Genomic DNA, 18,117 nt, shown 5'->3' with positions numbered 1-18,117 from the left:
TCAGGTTGAAGTGGCCAGTGCCTTTACTTGCTGAGACATCCTCCTGCTCCCCGTCCCCACCCATCTTTTGTCTTTTGAGGCAGGGTCTCTGGTGCAGACCTGGCTCCTTGGAAGTCACTAAGCAGATCGGATAGGCTGCCTCTGCTTCTTCCTCTCCTGCGCTGAGATTAAAGACCTGCAAGACAATGCTTGCCTACAGCCTCCTTTTGTGAGACAGTTAACTGTAGCTCAGGCTAACTCAGACGTATGGCAGTCCTCTTGCCCCAACCTCTCCAGTGCTGGGTTTACAGGTATGAACCCCCCACACTTGGCTCAGAGCCCCTTTAGGTCCTAGGTTTGCCCCTGCCCCTCACCTGAACTTGAAACCACCATTTCTTGGCCCCGGATTTATCTTTCAGCTTAGTAAGTGAGCAGGTCCAGCGTTTCAAGCCTCAGCTCTCTGTCCTACGAGTTAATGACACATCTGCGGTCTTGTAAGGAGTAAATCAGATAGCATGTGTATGACACCCCCTGGGAGAGACACGGCACGCCGTAGTGTGTATTGTGGGCATACTACACATGTTCCATCTGAAGCTAGCCTCCCAGCCATGCTCCAGGCTCGTCTCTCCCTGTCTTCTGGGTGGTTCTTAACACAGCACACAAACATCGAATCACTGCCCCAGAGGCACCGCTGCCATCAGATGTCTATGTGAGCTACTTTATCTATACCTTAACAGGTAGGTGGTCCCCACACCCCAGTCAAGCCTAATCCCTGCTGTGGCAGGGTTAAGTATCTCATGGAGGCTAGCCTTGAACTGTTGGCAATCCTCCTGCCTCAGCTTTTTACTATGGCTTGATTATCTGTCACTCCTTTTGAAAGGACGGAAATTTAGCATGGGACTAGCTTAATCTTAGCAGATCTGTAGGTAAACCAGAACTTTAAACAAACTCAGCATGATCATGATTAATATGGGAAAGTATTTCTCACACAAGAGAAACCAACTGCGCACTGGAGGGCCACACCCTGACAAAACCCTCACCTCCTACCTCCTCTCCAGCCTTTCGGGATACATTACCTTGGTTACGACAACAGGCCAAACCAGGCAAGCTTTATGGAGCCTGAAGGCTCACACCTGGCATCCCAGCTCTTCTGGGGGTGAGGCAGGACTACAAGTTCAAGGCCAGCTTGAGTTAATGGTGTGACCCTGTCTTTTTTTTGTTTTGTTTTGTTTTTCGAGACAGGGTTTCTCTGTGTAGCCTTGGCTGTCCTGGAACTCACTCTGTAGGTCAGGTTGGCCTCGAACTCAGAAATCCGCCTGCCTCTGCCTCCCGAGTGCTGGGAATAAAGGCGTGGGCCACCATGCTCGGCGCGGCGTGACCCTGTCTTAAAGGGATGGTTTGGCAGGTGGGCTCTTACTGCTGTCAGAGAACTGTCTTCTACTCCAGCACCACACTGAGCAGTCCACACCAACTTAAGAGACATGACACCTTCGGCCTCGTGCACATACCCATGCACAGATACAGAATTAAAAAACAAACCTTTAAAAGAGATAGGTTTTGCTGTGTGCGCAGTGATGTCTTTATCTTACAATGAGCTTTTAAAAATTCATTTGTACTCACAGTGTTTGGGCATGCACAGGTCACAGGATAACTTTGAGGTGGTTCTTTCTTCCCACTGTGTGGGTTCTGGGGGTGCACTTGTGTGTCTGGCTTTGTGAGAGCAGGCTTATCCAGGTTGCATGCCACTGGCTCAAGTTTTCACTGCATAAATGACTAACCTAAGTATTTATCGGGAAACAACTGGGAATGGACGTCCATCCACTGACGTGGTTTGTATCAGTCCTGGGTGGTGAGCCACTGACTTTATTGTTTATAAATGAAAAAGCCCTCAAATCTTATGTGTGGGTCTAGCCACTTTAGAATCACGCCCTTCAGATAAAAGTGAGTCAGACTGCTGCTTTGCTAGACCCAGCATTAGCCCTGCTCCTGTCTGCCCAGCTAGGTCCTAATCTTTAGTGAGGCTCACTCCTGGGGTAAGTACGCTGAGACATACTTTGTGAATGACAGCCAACTCCTGAGCAAGAGGTCGCAGATGGGGCTGTGATTCTTCTCATGGTAATGACAGCCTTGCACAGAAGCAGTATGCACTCAGAGCACTGACACCTGAGGTCAGGCCAGGCAAGTCTGTGTAGGGGACAGAGAAGTGAAGGAAACCACACACAACACAGGCCTTCTCAGACTGTAAGAAACAGCGAGAAACTGAAGGGAAAACATTTACCTGAGCACACAGTCCGTGAAGCCGCTGGTTCTAGTTAATCCCGGGTGTTCACCACGGTTCTCAGAGCAGAGCACTGAATCAAAGCTGGGTGGATGAATGAATCACAGGTCAGACGATGCCTAAGTGCCTGAGAGCAGAGACCCACTGCAGTGGCCATGGGCGGTGGCTGCAAGCAGAGACCCACTGCAGTGGCCATGGGCGGTGGCCGCAAGCAGAGACCCACTGCAGTGGCCATGGGCAGTGGCTGCACAGGGCTCTGGGCTACAGGAGCTGTGTGTGTGACACGGTGCACAGTCAGTTTCTGAAGCAGTGCTGACATCAGGCCATGTGCTGACCGTCACCCCGGCAGTGCATGCTGGGTACACAGGGGGAAGGCCACATTTGCAGTGGCCAGCGTTCATTTAAGCACAGGTGTTTGGGGAAATTGAAAAGGCACCGCTCATTTTCTGTTGAATGAACAAGTAAACAAAACCAGCCAGGCATGGTGGACACACTTTTAATCCAGCATTTGGGAGGCAGAGGCCGATAGATCTCCATGAGTTCCAGAAATAAAAAGGAATGAATGGATGGATAAATAAATAAGAACAAAATAAAATTAGCACAGGCTAACAAGAAGTCAGCAGCGCTACACAAATGTTTAAATCTGGTTCTTTTGTTTTGGGTTATGCAGAAGTTTGCTAATGTTTGTTCATATCGGGACACAAGCATCCTCTGCTATAGAGAACAGGTACAGCGGTGCTTCCCTGAAACCCAGCCTGCTCCCACCTGGCTGCCCAGGGTGAGGCCCCAGCCGAGCAAGGGCAGGCGGCCCTGACTCCCCACAGGGGGCGCTCTCCATGGAACACATGCTCCGGCCGGATCCGCCATCCCTGAGGCTTACGACTTGCTTTCTTCCTTCTCCTCGGGAACTGTTTCCCACATCGGTTCCTTGATGTGTTCTGGCAACTGCTGTATCTGCGTCTACAACCAGAAACAAAGCAACGTGGAACGCAGGGTTGACTTTGAAACGAACTCTGCCTATGACCTGATCTACTGACCTGTCACACCCCCTGCTTCTCTCTCACCCCCTCACCTCAGAGGGCTTTTGAGGAGAGAAGGAGAATAAAGGCCAGTGTGTAAGCTGTCTGATCCCCAGTGACCTCCAGGTGAGGCCATGTCCCCAAGTCTCAACAACTACTAGGGAGACTTCTAAGGTGGCTCAGTGAGAACTTGGGTGGTGGGGTGGGCCTACCTCTGTGTCCTCTACAGCCAGGACAAGCCTAGAGAGTAAAGAACCTAGCTAGCCCTCGGGAGGCAGGGATTCGAGCCATACCTTTGTCACTTCCATGGCCACCCCTTCAGGCAAGTTTCGCTGGATATACTCCAGGTAGACACTGGCTGTGCTTCCAGTCAAATGTTTTAACTAAAACAGAAAATGAACACGTCTTGCCACAGCACCAGATCACAGATCTCTGAGGTTCTTTTGTCCCTTCCAAGTGATGAAGCCCGTTCTTCTAAGAAATCTTAGATTTTCCTTTTCAAATGTGCAGGAGGGCTGGAGATGGCTCCGTGGTTACGAGCCTTGGCCGCCCCGGCACCCACACAATGCCTCACAACTGCCTCTGACTTCAATTCCAGGGCATCAATTCCCTCTTCTGACCTCTACTGGTTGTAGGCATACATGTGGGGCAGGGGCCAAAACACTGCTCAGTGCCCGGCCCCTCACCCCTGACAGCCATGTGCTCTCGCTACAGAGAGAGCTGACCATCACAGCGGTCCTCCACGTCCCCACATGGGTTGTGGTGTGTGCCCCTATCTATAACCACAAGTAAATACATGGTTTTTTGTCAAGACAGGGCTTCTCTGGGTAGCCCTGGCTGTCCTGGAACTTGTTGTTTAGACCTTTAGACCAGGCTGGCCTCAAACTCAAGAGATCCACCTGCCTCTGCTTTCTGACTGCTGGGATTAAAGACATCCTTCACTACTGCCCAACACAAATAAATAAATGTTAAAAAGAAAAGTACAGATCCCAACTGAACTTGATGTGGGGTGTTGAGTTCAGCCAGCACAGCCCATGCCTGTACCAGCTTTCCACATGCATGCACATGCTTGTCTCAATGACAGCTGACAACTACTCTGAACTATTTCAAGCAAGCCACAAAACCTCATTTCACCTCCCACGGGTCCCAGGAAGTGGGATTATTTCCATTTTATAAATAATGAGTTGGGCACGTGTCACACAGGCAGTAAACACCAAGACCTGAAGTTCTGCACTGTCAGTCTGACCCCAGAATGCAAACTTGAATCATGACAATGGTGACGCGAATAAACGACCCACAGCCAATGTTTGCAAACCCCATGCTGAGTATCACTGTGAGGGAAAATCCAGTCAGCATGCGGGACATGATTGTCCACTCTGCTTTAAATTAAAAAGAAATATATATGCATATGGGTGTTTTGCCTGCAAGTATGTCTGTGCCCCACACCCAAGCATCTGGTGTTCTCGGCAGCCAGAGAAGGCACTGGACCCCCGGAGTTGGAGTTATGGATGATGGCTGAGCGCCAGCATGTGGGTACTGGGACTTGAACTCAGGTCCTTTGTTTTGTCTAAATGAGACAGGGTCACCATACAGAGAGCCTTCTGCCCTTGAATCCCGAGTGCCGGGACGATGGGTGTCCTCTAGCACCTCTGCCTACAACTGTGCCATCTATATCTACTTTGCTTTTTATTTTTTTGAGACTCATGTAGCCCAGAGTACTACTGAACTCACTCTGCCAAGGATGACCCTGAATCTCTGATCCTCCTGCCTCCACCTCCTAAGTGCTGGTGTAAGGCTCTGTGCTTGCTTGGGTGAACTGCTGAAATATTCACCAGAACTTTTGAAATGTGAGCAATGGTCCCCTCAGTGCTGTTTCCTGTGCCATGCTGTCCATGCTGAGCCGTTTCCAAGCCCACACAGGTAAAGGACGGCTGTGCATCGGCTCTTCTTACTGGACAGCTTTCACAAGAACAAGAACCTCCTTCTAGCCCCCTGGTAGGCATGGATGGAAGCTGACTGGGCCCATGGTAGAATGACGTCATGCTGCAAGCTAATGATGTTGGGTGTTCCACAGATGCAGGACAGGCAGATGACACCCACCTCCAAACATCTGTAGAGTGTCCTCATCTCATACTGGACTCTGTGTTTCTTGAAGATGTGCACCGACTTGAGAAGAGTGAAGCGCTCTATTTTCCTTGGCGGCTCGTGTCTGAATTAGTGGACAGAACTGATTCTCAGTGGGGCTCCACCTGAGTCACTATATGAAAGCATCCTAACACAGCTCCGCAGGTCAGACTCGCTCAATTACAGGCACTAACTGCCATTTAGTCATTTCCATGTGTCAAGCCTCATCTATAACAGCTGCTTTCACAAAACTCAGGCCAACATAAATACTGTGGATAGCAAGAAGCACATTTTCCCACACCCAAACAAGCAGAGCCATGCAAGAATGTGCAGACACACACACCTGACACCCTCCAGCCCCTCCCTCGAGTACCCATATGCCAGTTATGAAGACTAGCAATGGTGATGAACTTGAGAGTAATGTCTGCTGTTGCAGGGTAACTTATGGATAGACTGGCAAAGCCTCGGATGAGTCCTGTTCAGCACAGGAGGAGCGGGCGGGTGCCACGCGGCAGTGACTTGGGTGCTGCATGAAGCTCCCTTCTGTGCAGCTTGCAGGGAGGTGGTGTTGCTCAGGGTGGCTGGACAGAGTGGAGGCGTTAGCCGAGGGACCATCGTGTGCGAACAGTGCCTCAGAGCCTCCCTGTCTCTCAGAGATCCCAGGCTTCCTGGGCTTGCTTACTTATGTCAGTGCAATCTCTAGGAAGGGTTTCTTTATGGTTCTTGCTCTAGTACCTGACAATTCTCGCAGACAGGAAGTGACACTACTCGCCAGGATTACACAGGGCAGGTTTAACGCCCCACCAGATTCTCCTACTTTACAAGCTCAGACCTTCCTGGGATCCCAGGCAGGTTCCTGCTGATCACACCACGCAGACACCAGGTCAGATCGGGAAAGGTCATACTCACACTTTAATAGAAATGCCAAGTTCTTTAGCAGCGAGCACAGCAAAGTACTCATAGCTGTCTAACACAGCCCTGTCATGGGCTTTCACTAAGATGGACAGGCGTTTGTACAACGTGTCTGGCTCATCGGAAGTGGTTATCTAAGATAAAAAAGACAAAGTTTTGGTTTCGGTTCTTGTAATATTTACATCCAGCAAATTTAACATATTGTCATTTGAACGACTTCAGAGTTTACTAATAAATGAGAAAGCTGACAGGCTTGCCTCCCAGTGCCACACAGATCTGCAAATGGCCTTCCACACCCACGAGAATCTACTGAGGCTCACACAACCTCCAAGGTCACCAAAAAATCATGATGGAGGTTCCAACTCAACTATGAGTGAGCCCCAGATTTCTAGCGAGCAGGGTCTCAGGGTCTGTTACCAAGTGGCCGAGCTAGAAGGCCAGAACTGAGAAGCTCGCACTGGTGGCTGCACAGTGACAACTGTGGGATCCCTGCTCCTCCAGGCACTCAGGTTTAAGGTAATATGCTTGTGCTAAAACTCTTGCATTTCTACAAAGAAAATCTATGAAGACACAAATTAAAGTGCTTATAAATTGTTAAACACTGCTATACAACTGTTAAACACTGTAATTGTTATACAAAGCCCAGCTAGCTCTACTCATCCCTTTTATTAGGAATGTACTCATGTATGGTTGGCCTGTCTTCACACAGAAATTACTCATGTCTAATTAAAACGTTATGACACTGGCTGGACCTCCACACCAGTGCTAAAGGCCTTAGAAATAATGGGCTTGGCATGTCTGACTTCTTCCACGAAGAATTATCTTCATCTCATTCACCATTAGGCTGGGAAAGGTTATTACTAACCCAGTGAGTCAGGGGTAAGGTACTTTACCCCTGAGAAGAGAGCCACTTAGTAACCCGGAAGACAGACATCTGCTCTCAATTACACCGAATAAGATGGTTGGAAAGACAGGACTGACCGATCTATACATCAGAGTTGGGACACAGAGAGGATGCCGGGCCTACAGGATGTTCTATTCCATCTTGTAGGGCTTGCTTACTTATTTAAACTTTTGTGGTGTTTAGAGAGTGCTAGGTAAAAACTCTACTGAGCCAGCCTTAAGAACCCCCATTAGGTTTAAAGTTATTGTGAATTTGCAACAAATCTTAAAAGATTTCTGAAGATGTCTTCTGAGATCACTATCATTTTAGCTTGGAATAGACATCTATCACAAGGTCTGATTTCCTAGAAGTCCTTAAGTGGCCAGAATATGTAGTAAAGAGACTCTGTGTGTGTGTGTGTGTGTGTGTGTATACACATACATGTGCATGCACCATAGTATGCGGGTGGAGTCTGAGGACAACTTCTCTGCTTCTACAATGTAGGTTCTGGGACATGACCTCAGGCTGGGTACCTGCTGAGCCACGTTTCTGGTTATCTATCTTACTATTAAGAATGGGTCATTTTAATTGTGTTTGTCCATATGAGTGCTAATGGCATACACAAGGAGGTAAGAGGACACTGTGTTTACCATGTGGGTCCTGGAGACTGAAGCCAGGATGGCAGCCTTGGTGCTCACTGCCATTACCTGCTGAGCAATCTCACTGGCCAGACCATATGTTATGAAACAGGGTCTCACCCTGAGCCTGGAGCTTGAGGATAGACTAGGCTAGACTAGGCTCGCAAACTAACATGAGAAATGGAAAGATTTAGAATTTTTACAACTTTATTAAGAAGTGGGAGTGTACAACTTTATTAAGAAGTGGGAGTGGTGATCTGTAATCTTCTCACTTAACATAAGGCAGGAGGCTTAGGAGTTCCAGGTCGTCCTTGGCTATATAGCTAGTTAGAGGCTAGCCTGGGCTAGACAGCATCTTGTCTTAAACTCTACAAGGCCACACAGCTACTTGTGTATTCACCATTTTTGTGCCAATGACCTGCTTCAATGTGAACCAAGAAATGCACAAGCCCAGGCTCAAAATCCACATGGAAAGGCTTGAAAGCCACAGAAAGGGGTGTGTGTGTGTGTGTGTGTGTGTGAATCAAGGATTCAGCACTACTAAATATCACACTCCTGAATTATGCTGCGCTAAGAGGAAGAGACTGTTCAGTCCTACATTTATCTAGGGCAATTAATGATTTTCTTTAGGACTTTCTTGGATAGCATGAAAATTACCCCAGGATCTCCCAGGGACACCACAGTCTACACTGTGGACTTGCTGGTATTCTATGAAAAAGACGTGTGTGTGCATGTGTGTTTGGGAAATAAGCCTGAGTGAAATAACCAGGAGAAGAGTGAAATTATTAATGTAATCCCTGTTGTTGTTGTTTGAGATGGGTTGCATGTCACCTAGGCAGGCCTTGAACCTGTTATGTAAATGAGGATCTCCTACCTTCAGCTCCTAAGTGCTGGAGTCACAGGCCTTCCATGCCCTGCCCTGTGCAATGGGGGTACCTACCGTAGGTCTGGTCACATCCTTTGGGACGTCCACATGCAGGTTTGACAGTGGCACCCACTTCATACTGGCACTGCTGAGTGGGGAAAAGAAGGCTCAGTCCCAGCACAGGGCTCTGGATTCTACCGTGATTAAGCAAATGCAGTTGTATACTCACAGCGCGAGGCCACCAGCTCTGGTTGTCCTGCTCTTAGAACCATTTATAGAGGAATTCCCCAATTCCTAAGAAGGATGGAGGGGACAGGTGTCAGAAGCAAAGTCAGTTCCCAGACCACAGGTCAGAAGTACGTGGTGCCCAGAAGGAGGTTCTCAATCCCTCACAGGAAAACACTGGGCGTCAAAAACAAAGTGCTGGGCGGTGGTGGCACATATCACCTTAATCCCAGCACTCAGGAGGCAGAGGCAGCGAATCTCTGAGTTCGAGGCCAGCCTGGTCTATATAGTGAGTTCCAGGACAGCCAGGACTACACAGGAAAACCCTGTCTTGAAAAACCACAAAGAAAATGAACGAACGAACAAATAAACAAACACCAAGTGTTTACTGCTCTAGGAGCCTGGGTCAGTTCTCAACACCCATGCCAACTGTAACTCTAGTTCCAGATTGTCTGGTACCCTCTGTCCTCCATGGGTGCCCACATGCATGTGGTACACAGGACACTCATGTAGATACACACAAAGACACATAAATTAAAAACAAAACCAGAAACAACTTAGCTAGGCACACTGGCACATGCCTTTGATCTGAGCACTTTGGAGGCGGAGTAGGAAGAGCGACAAGTTCAAAGACAGCCAGATGTACAGAGGATTTGTTTGTTCCAGAAACAAAACAGAGAACAAAAGTCTTTTAAAATTACATGTGTACATGAGTTACTCTTTGCTTGGCATAAGCACCTTGTAAATTACCTAAAATACAGCACACACCACGTCCATACCCATCATTAACTACCACACCACAAGCTGCTCTAACACAGCACAGCACAAACCCTTTAAGTGAGCGCCCCCTAGTGGAAAGGAGGCAAATGGTACTGTTCAGATCTCATGGTTTCTTAGCCACCCAGTAATACTTTAAACGGATTGAAAAGTGTGACCTTGAAAGCAGCCAATTAAAATCTTTAAAAATACAACACAGGCGGAAATAACAGGGAGACACAAGTAAAGGAATTCAAACAACTAGTGGGTGCATTTAAAACAGCCTGTGCTTGCTGTAGTGGCGAATGACTGCCTTTAACCCCAGCATTGTGAGGCAGGAGGACCTGTGACCCTGGGGCCAGCTTGCTCTACCCAGCAAGTTCCAGGACAGCCAGGATTCCAATAGAGAACTTGTCTCCAAAGTAAAACCCCAACCAGTCTTGCTTCTACTTCCTTGCTCTTATGCTGTGGGACAGTCTTCAGCCTTCCTTGGCTTACAAACAAGGACACCAGGCTCAGTGCAGAGTATGCGTGGTCACCCACACACTCAGACAGTAAGCTCTCCTACACAGTAACTCGGATGCTAAGAAGCATGGCGCTTCCCAGTCACATTCTTCCTCTGAAATAGCTTTGACTCCTGGGGTGGGGGTTGCATGAGGCACGACCTGGCCTCCAACTGGAGAGATGGGCAAGCCTTGAGCGTCCGCTATGTCTGACTTCACCTCCCAAGTGCTGGCTGCGAACCATCGTGTGCAGCTTTGTTTTTTAAGGCCTTGGACATGCACAGATCTGGCTGGATAAAATTTTTCTCACAAGTGCAAACAACTCTGTCTCTAGCATTCTAATTTTTAAAAAAGTCTACATCTGTGAGTGTTTCTACATGCATGTACCTGCATGTACGAGAGTGTGGAGGCTAGAAGCTGTTGGGTGTCATTAAGGAAGGATCTCATTGGCCCCAAGTCTCAACTTTTCTTGGCTAGTCTGGAAGGCCAAAAGCTTCAGCGGACCCATGAGCCCCTGGAGCCTCCCCTTGACAGCCTGGTGCTGGCACCCGAACCCCAGACTTGTGCAAGTGCTCTTAACTACTGCAGCCCTAGCCCCTCAATTTTTTTTTTCTTTTTTTGTTTTGTTTTTCGAGAAAGGGTTTCTCTGTATAGCCCTGGCTATCCTGGAACTCACTTTGTAGACCAGGCTGGCCTCGAGCTCAGAAATCCACCTGCCTCTGCCTCTCAAGTGCTGAGATTAAAGGTGTACACCACCACCACGCCCGGCTTGATATTTTTCCTAAGGTAAGTGATTATACAAGTGTGGGCCAGGGCTGCCCATGAATTCTTAAGATACTCTCGGGAGGCCTGAAACCAAAACTCACCATGACATTACTCAAGACTTTTCTGCTCTCATTCTCCATTTGGTGTTCAGTGGAGTCTTCCAGAGCTGCGTGGGTTGTACCATCTAGTAAAAGATGGTATGCGAAAACTAACGAGAGAAAAGCTGCCTTTGCTGGAAGGCTGCGTCCCAGGCTTACTCTTCTTCAAATTTGCTTCTGCTTTGGAAAGCAGGCTTTCTAAAGTGTTAACTAACCTGGGACGATATCGAGGCTGGAGTGATGGCTCGGCAACCCTAGCAGACCACTCGAGTCCCACAGAAGGCTACAAATGGGCTTCAGTGGCAGAACCCTTGTCTGGTGTAAGCAAGGCCCTGGGTTCAATCTCTAGTATGAAAAACAAACTTTTTGGAATCTTTGATCCTTTTTTTTTTCGAGACAGGGTTTCTCTGTGTAGCCCCGGCTGTCCTGGAACTCACTTTGTAGACCAGGCTGGCCTTGAACTCAGAAATCCGCCTGCCTCTGCCTCCCGAGTGCTGGGATTAAAGGCGTGCGCCTCTTGCTTTGGCCTCTCAAGGGCTGGTATTACAGGTGTGGGCCACCACCTCTGGGTTACATGCTGCTGTGGGGCCGACAGGGCCAGCTTTAGGCATTAGGCCCTTGAGCAACCGAGCCACAGTGTCAGCTCTTCCTTTTTTAAAGAATTCGTTTATTTTGGGACAGGGCCTCAATATGCAAGCCAGGTTTTACAAGTAATGCTATTTCAGGGTCAGCCATCTGACCCAGTTCTGAGCATTATTTTCAAAACTACTAAATGACCATTGAGAAGAGTCACAAAAGTTTCAAGACCAAAGTTCTTGAGAACAGCCTGGTTTTTTTGTTTTTAATTTAAATTATTTTTGTGATAGGATCTCAATACATAACCTGGCTGTCTTCGAACCCAGAAGTTCGTCCGCCTGCCTCCTTTCCCCAGTGCTGTGATTCATGCCATGCGAACTCCAGGCAAGTTTTCCTTTTTCAAAGACCCTCTCGAGGGAGATCTGACCCATTCCCCTGACCTGGGAGCTCTCGGGTCACCTCCTCAGCCGTGGAGGCGAGCAGGGCGTCCCAGTGGGGCTGCACCGGGGCTTTATGTGACCCAGCGTTTGCTGGCTCGGTTCCTAAGAATCCGAGACCAGCGTTGTCTTCTCTGAGCTCACGGTTTCCATGGCCCTCTCTACCGTGGAGGGAGGGCTCTGAACGCGTTTTCCTCATCCTTCCTGCTCTGACGTCTTACGGTTCTCGCTCCCGTCTTGCCAATTTATGTAGGGTCCCTCGAGAGAAAAACCTGCCCTTTTCTTGTCACTTTCTAATAACTTCCTCCAACGGAGGATGACTCCGTACGGGTCGGGCAGAGGGTGGCAGCGAGACTCGACGATGACGGCGCCGTCGGCAGCCGGGACCCCACGCCCACCCCTTTACCTGCTGCAGGCGCCGGCACAGAGCCACACACGCTGCGCGCGCCGCCATCTTGGTGCCCTGATCGCCCAGGACCGCTTCCGGGGTCACAGCATTGTTCGCGAACCATAGAGTTCGAAAAGGAAAGAGTGTCTCCTGTGTTCCGACACTGAAACAACCATAGAGACGGTGCTCCTTGAATTTTTTTAAAATTATATTTTAAATTTTCTATTTTCTTATTTATTTACTTATTTATTATTCACTCATTCATTTAAGGTTTTGAGTGGATGCGTCGCTTCCGCCGTCTGGATAAACTCCCAGGTTCTATCTATACGCTGTCTATCCTAAGATCCTATTTGTCTTGGGTGGTTCTGTTTGCTTAGAGACAAACACAACAGAAATACTTGGGAAGGAAGTTGCTGCTGCTACTGAGTCCAAATTCTAACATTTTACCTTATTGCAAAAGGCGTTTCATTCTTAAACTTTGTTCACACCATCGGAATGCCAGGCTTGTTAATGGATTTTTCTAAATTGTGTTTTTCAAAATGCCTTCCCATGCAATTTAGCATAATGGAAGCTCCACACTTAGGCGCTCTGGTTTCTATTTAGGTGGGTGACTTGATCAAATTTCTTCCGTACTTTGAACCCCCTTTTTTTTTTTTTTTTTCTTTCACTTGCCAAGTAGAGATGAGAACAAATCATACTTGCAGTAGAGGATTAAATGAGATTAAAATGCTACATGATAAATGTCATCCTGAATTTGTGACATCTCTTCTACATCCTGGGCCTTAAGAGGTTGTTGGGAAAATGAATAAGGGTCAACTTAATGCGAATGAAACAAAGTATATGTCTTAGTAAGGGTTTCTATTGCTGCTACAAAACAACATGATCAAAAAGCAAGCTGGGGAGGAAAGGGTTTATTTGGCTTGCACTTCCAGATCACAGTCCATCACTGGAGGAAGTCAGGACAGGAACTCAAGCAGAGCTGGAATCTGGAGGCAGGAGCTGATGCAGAGGCCATGGAGGGGTCCTGCTTACTGGCTTGCTTCCCATGGCTTGCTCAATCTGCCTTCTAATAGAACCCAGAACTACCAACCCAGGAATGGCAGCACCCACAGTAGGCTGGGCCCTCCCCCACAGATCAGCAGTTGTGAAAATGCCTTACAGTTGGATCGTATGGAGATATGTCTTCAACTGAGGCTCCTTCCTCTCCAGTGACTCCAGCTTGGGTCAAGTTGACACACAAAACTAGCCAATACTATATCTCCATAAACCATCATGCCAATGTAAAGCTGGGTCTCCCACAAGCAGGCATTAATTCTTATTTGGCAGGCCAGAGAACTAAGCAAAGGGTAGAATGTCCAGATGGCACAACTGATGAGAGATTTATGAATATGGACCACTTTCCTGCCCCTCAGGCGGGCCTATATGTGATCTCTATATGGAAACAGAATCTTTAACTAGTGTGTGGCTGGATTTGGCTATGCCCTACCTGCACAGGCAACCCAGAAGTGTCCTCAGAATTAGCTCTGGTGGCCCCTCTCAGCCAATGATCTGTTCTGACAGTACCCCAACCTTAATCTCTTTACTACCTCTAGACTTTGCATCCATCTCTCCGTATGGTCCTTCATGATGGCTTCTCACCCAGCCTCCAGTCCTTCTGGGTGGTCTCAGCTCAGGGAGTCTACTGCACCCCTAACTAGGGAATGACTCTCACTTAGGATACCTAATCTTATGCTCACAGAAGTAATTGTATCATAATTTTAAGGTGAGGTTCAGAGCCAAGTTGACTTGGCCAACGTCATATGGTGAGGTCCAGCTGAACCCGTAGCCACCTTCACAATCCTAGTTCAAGGACTGTACTACTCTTACAGTGGGCTGTTTCTGTCTATGATGATGTTCAGTGTTGATGTCTCTTTTGGATGAGAAGACTTTAGGTACCCTCCTGCCCACCCCACTTCACAGAGAAAGTTTGATTGACTTGGTTTTATGACTTGGCAGCATGATCTGCTAATTGGAACCAGAGAGGTGTGCTCTAAGCAGCCTTCACTACTAGATGTCCTCTCCTTGAAGGCCCCGGTCTTTGTTTCCATGGATTCTCTCAGCTGAGATTCAGATCTTCCAGGGCTGCTTGTGGCCACTGAAGCTGTGTTTGCATCATTAGATTTCTCCACATCTTATGCTTGAATGTGGTGCTTTTCTGAGAACCCCTCGTTTTCCTCTCCTAAGTCATGAGTCATAAAACTACATTTCAGTGTAATGCCTGAGTGGCAAGTGCAGAAGTTAGGGTCTTAGTTAAGATTTCTATTGCCATGATGAACACCATGATCAAAGCAACTTTGGGGGAAAAAGTTTATTTGGCTTACACTTGCATATTACTGTTCATCATCAAAGGAAGTCAGGGCAGGAACTCAAGCAGGGAAGAACCTGGAGGTAGGGGTTGATGCAGATGCTATGATGCCCTGATGGGATGCAAGCATACTGGTTTGTTCTTTAGCCTGCTTTCTTATAGAACCCAGGACCACCAGCCAGCACAGGGGTGGCCCCATCCACAATGGGCTGGGCCCTTCCCCATTGCTCACTAATCAAGAAAATGTCTTATAGGCTATTTTTCTTAATCTTATGGAGGCATTTTCTTAATTGAGGGTCCCTCTTCTCAGATGACGGTTGTGTTAGTTAGGGTTCTTTAGAGTCACAGAACTTATGGAATGTCTCTATATATTAAGGGAATATATTGTACTGACTTAAAGTCTGCTGTCCAACTAACCCAGCAATGGGCAAGTGTGAATAGAAAGTCCAAGAATCTAGTAGCTACTCGGTCCCACGGGGCTAGTTATCTCAGCTGCTCTTCTGTATAAGCTGGGGTCTTGAAGAAATAGGTTCCAGCATCGGTGCTGGCAAGAAAGTGCTAGCAGGAGAAGAGGGAGCCTTCCTTCTTCCGTTGTCTGTATGTAGGCCCCCAGCAGCAGATCTGGCCCAGATTAAAGGTGTGCACCACCACGCCTGAACCTAAGCTATTCTTTACTTGGAACTTGATCTGTCCAAGGCTGGCCTTGGACTCAGAAATCTGCTTGCCTCTGTCTCTTGGGATCAAAGGCATGTACTATCTTGCCAGAGCCTAAGGTTTTCATGTCCACTATACCTCAAGATCTCCATGTCAAGATCTGGGTCAGAAGCCTGTGCCTTCCAGCCTCAAGATCTGGCTCACAGGTGTGTCCCCCACCATTTCTGGATTGTAGTTCATTCCAGATGTAGTCAAGTTGACAACCAGGAATAGCTGTAACGATGGTAGCTTGTGTCAAGTCGACATAAAGCTATCCAGCACACACTCTAAAGGAAAAAAGGCAGGTTTTGCCAGCAGTAAAGTTGGGGTGATAGAGGTCAGCTACTTTCATATTTTGTGTCATACACACAGAATATGTGTATTTCATGTTGCAAAAAGGAGTCAGCACATACATGACATTCTAAGCTTAGCACATATGCAATGGGCATGGCCACATACGCGGCGGGCGTGGTTTACTTGTTCCGAAGTAAGCCCTCCTCTCAGCCCTAGTGACACCAGCAAACACTAACTAGATTGTTTCCCCGCCCCCAGCATACTTTATTTATTAATTTCATGTGTATGTGTGGAAATTAGAGGACAGAAAACATTTAGAAGTGGTTCTCTCCTTTTGCCATGTGGGTCCTGGGGAATTAAACTCAGGTCTCCTTTACCTTTGAGTCATCTTGGTGGGCTCTACACTCAGGGTTTTGAGAAGTGTCTGGGGCCAAAGATCCATGGAAAGAGGAAGGAATGCCCAGGATGATAACAAGAGAGGCATAGACACCCCAAGTCTCAGAGACCTGGCTGGTCACTTGCCCAAAGCAGGGGGTGGAGGGCTGACCTCTGCATGACAGACAGCCTATGTCCTCCCATATGGTCTGGTAAGAGATGAAGCTTAGCTTACTGTTTTAGACCAATAGCCCCCAGGCTCTTCCATTTGCCAGCTCTCTAAGTGAGGCATGGCTTTAAAGACCCGATTCCTGTCTCTGCTTGTTGGTTTCTTTAGGCTTCAGGCAGCAGGTGAGTCTGGGAACTCCAGGAATAGACAAGAACCTTGGAGCACGCTGTGTGGCACCAGCCATGTTCTGACCCCGTTGTCATGGTCCCCTTTACCCACAGCCTGAACTTTCAAATATCTGACCCCACTGAGAGGAGGGGGTCTGGAAAGTTCCTGCACCTTGCATTAGGCCCAGAAAACAGGTAGAAGTCAGTCGAGGTTGAATCCGATTTTGTACGGATTCTTAGAACTCACTTTGTACACCAGACTGACCTTGAACTCACAGAGATCCTCCTGCCTCTGTGTCCCAAGTGCTGGGATCAATGTGTCATCAGGCCTGGCTTCAGTTGTTGTTTTTAAAGAGAGACGTCTTTAAAAGATATGTTTTCTCTCCTAATGGATGCATGCATGTGTGTGTGTGTGTATGTGTGTGTATGTGTGTGTATGTATGTATGTATGTATGTATTCACTGTGTGTGTCCTGAGTGTCATGTAGAGGTCAGAGTATTACTCTCTGAAGTTGGTTCTCTCCTCCTACTTTGTGGGATCCAACTCAGGCCTGGCATCTCTCTGTCTGCTGAGCCATTTTACCATCTGTTTTGAGATAGAGTCTTGTGTAGCTCAGCTGGTCTAGAACTTGCTGTGTAGCCAAGGTTGGTCTTGAACTCCTGACCCTAATACCCAGACACTTGAATCATAGGCAAGCACCATCATGCCTGACTTTGCATAAAGGAAGCAATTTACCCCTCTATAGCTTTTTTTTTTTTTTTGGTTAAGAATTATTAATTTAATTTTCCCCCAATTCTTCTTTTACAGTTCTTTTATGTAGAGGTATTTGTGATTCACAGATTCCCTTCTGCCTCTCTTAGAGATGTTCAGTCTTTTTTTTTTTTTTTTTTTCCTTTTTTTGGTTTTTCAAGACAGGGTTTCTCTGTATAACCCTGGCTGTCCTGAAACTCACTCTGTAGACCAGGCTGGCCTCAAACTCAGAAATCCACCTGCTTCTGCCTCCACTGCCTGGTCATTGTTTTCTTTCTTTCTCTCTTTCTTTCTTTCTCTCTTTCTTTCTTTCTTTCTTTCTTTCTTTCTTTCTTTCTTTCTTTCTTCCTTCCTTCCTTTCTTCCTTCCCCCTCCCTCTTTCTCTTTCTTCCTTCCTTCCCCCTCCCTCTCTTTCTTCCTTCCTTCCTTCCTTCCTTCCCCCTCCCTCTCTCTCTTTCTTCCTTCCCCCTCCCTCTCTTTCTTCCTTCCTTTCTTTCTTTCTTTCTTTCTTTCTTTCTTTCTTTCTTTCTTTCTTTCTTTCTTTCTTTCTTAATGTAAGTACACTGTAGTTGTCTTCAGATACCCCAGAAGAGGGCATCAGATCTCATTACGGATGGTTGTGAGCCATCGTGTGGTTGCTGGGACTTGAACTTGTGACCTTCAGAAGAGCAGTCGGCGCTCTTAACCGCTGAGCCATCTCTCCAGCCCACATTGTTCAGTATCTTAAAACGCCTTCCGAATTATGTTTTGATTAAAAACCCATCCAGTTTCCCAGAATGTGCCTCTCAGCTGACTGGCTGTACCCGGGACAGACAGACCTGCAGAATTCAGGATTCGACTTTCATTCTCAAAAGAATGCATGCTTCCTTCCCCAGAGTG

At 47.6% G+C, this 18,117-nt stretch overlaps 1 protein-coding gene across 8 annotated transcripts; it reads right to left on the bottom strand.

The window, feature by feature from the left end:
- Nucleotides 1–12,532, bottom strand: Mrps10 (mitochondrial ribosomal protein S10). Of its 8 annotated transcripts, none has more exons than XM_011246566.2 (8): nt 12,465–12,529; nt 11,049–11,131; nt 8,928–8,992; nt 8,774–8,843; nt 6,310–6,446; nt 5,377–5,485; nt 3,570–3,659; nt 1–3,217 (listed from the first exon to the last, which is right to left on the bottom strand). In XM_011246566.2, exons 2-8 carry the CDS (start codon nt 11,085–11,087, stop codon nt 3,134–3,136), a joined length of 594 nt encoding a protein of 197 aa, XP_011244868.1. In that variant the 5' UTR covers nt 11,088–11,131; nt 12,465–12,529; the 3' UTR covers nt 1–3,133. The 8 variants fall into 8 exon arrangements, with proteins under 8 accessions (XP_011244868.1, XP_030105835.1, XP_011244869.1 ...); XM_030249975.1 differs by having other exon boundaries at nt 8,774–8,846; nt 12,465–12,519; XM_011246567.3 differs by lacking the exon at nt 12,465–12,529 and adding an exon at nt 11,261–12,446 and having other exon boundaries at nt 8,774–8,846; nt 11,049–11,155.
- Between the last annotated feature and the right edge of the window lie 5,585 nt (nt 12,533–18,117).

Source organism: Mus musculus, chromosome 17 (genome assembly GCF_000001635.26).
Source record: "Mus musculus strain C57BL/6J chromosome 17, GRCm38.p6 C57BL/6J".
Classification (NCBI taxonomy): Eukaryota; Metazoa; Chordata; class Mammalia; order Rodentia; family Muridae; genus Mus; species Mus musculus.
The sequence above is the reverse complement of the archived record's forward strand: the minus strand, read 5'-3'. Positions and strand labels throughout refer to the sequence as shown.

Coding starts and splice junctions, on each gene's coding strand:
- Mrps10 (XM_030249974.1), bottom strand. CDS start 12,257: ATGAGGAAAACGCGTTCAGAGCCCTCCCTCCACGGTAGAGAGGGCCAT. Junction 6,447..8,773: donor AGGATGTGACCAGACCTACG/GTAGGTACCCCC, acceptor TTTTTATCTTAG/ATAACCACTTCCGATGAGCC. Junction 5,486..6,309: donor CTTGGCATTTCTATTAAAGT/GTGAGTATGACC, acceptor CCACTAATTCAG/ACACGAGCCGCCAAGGAAAA.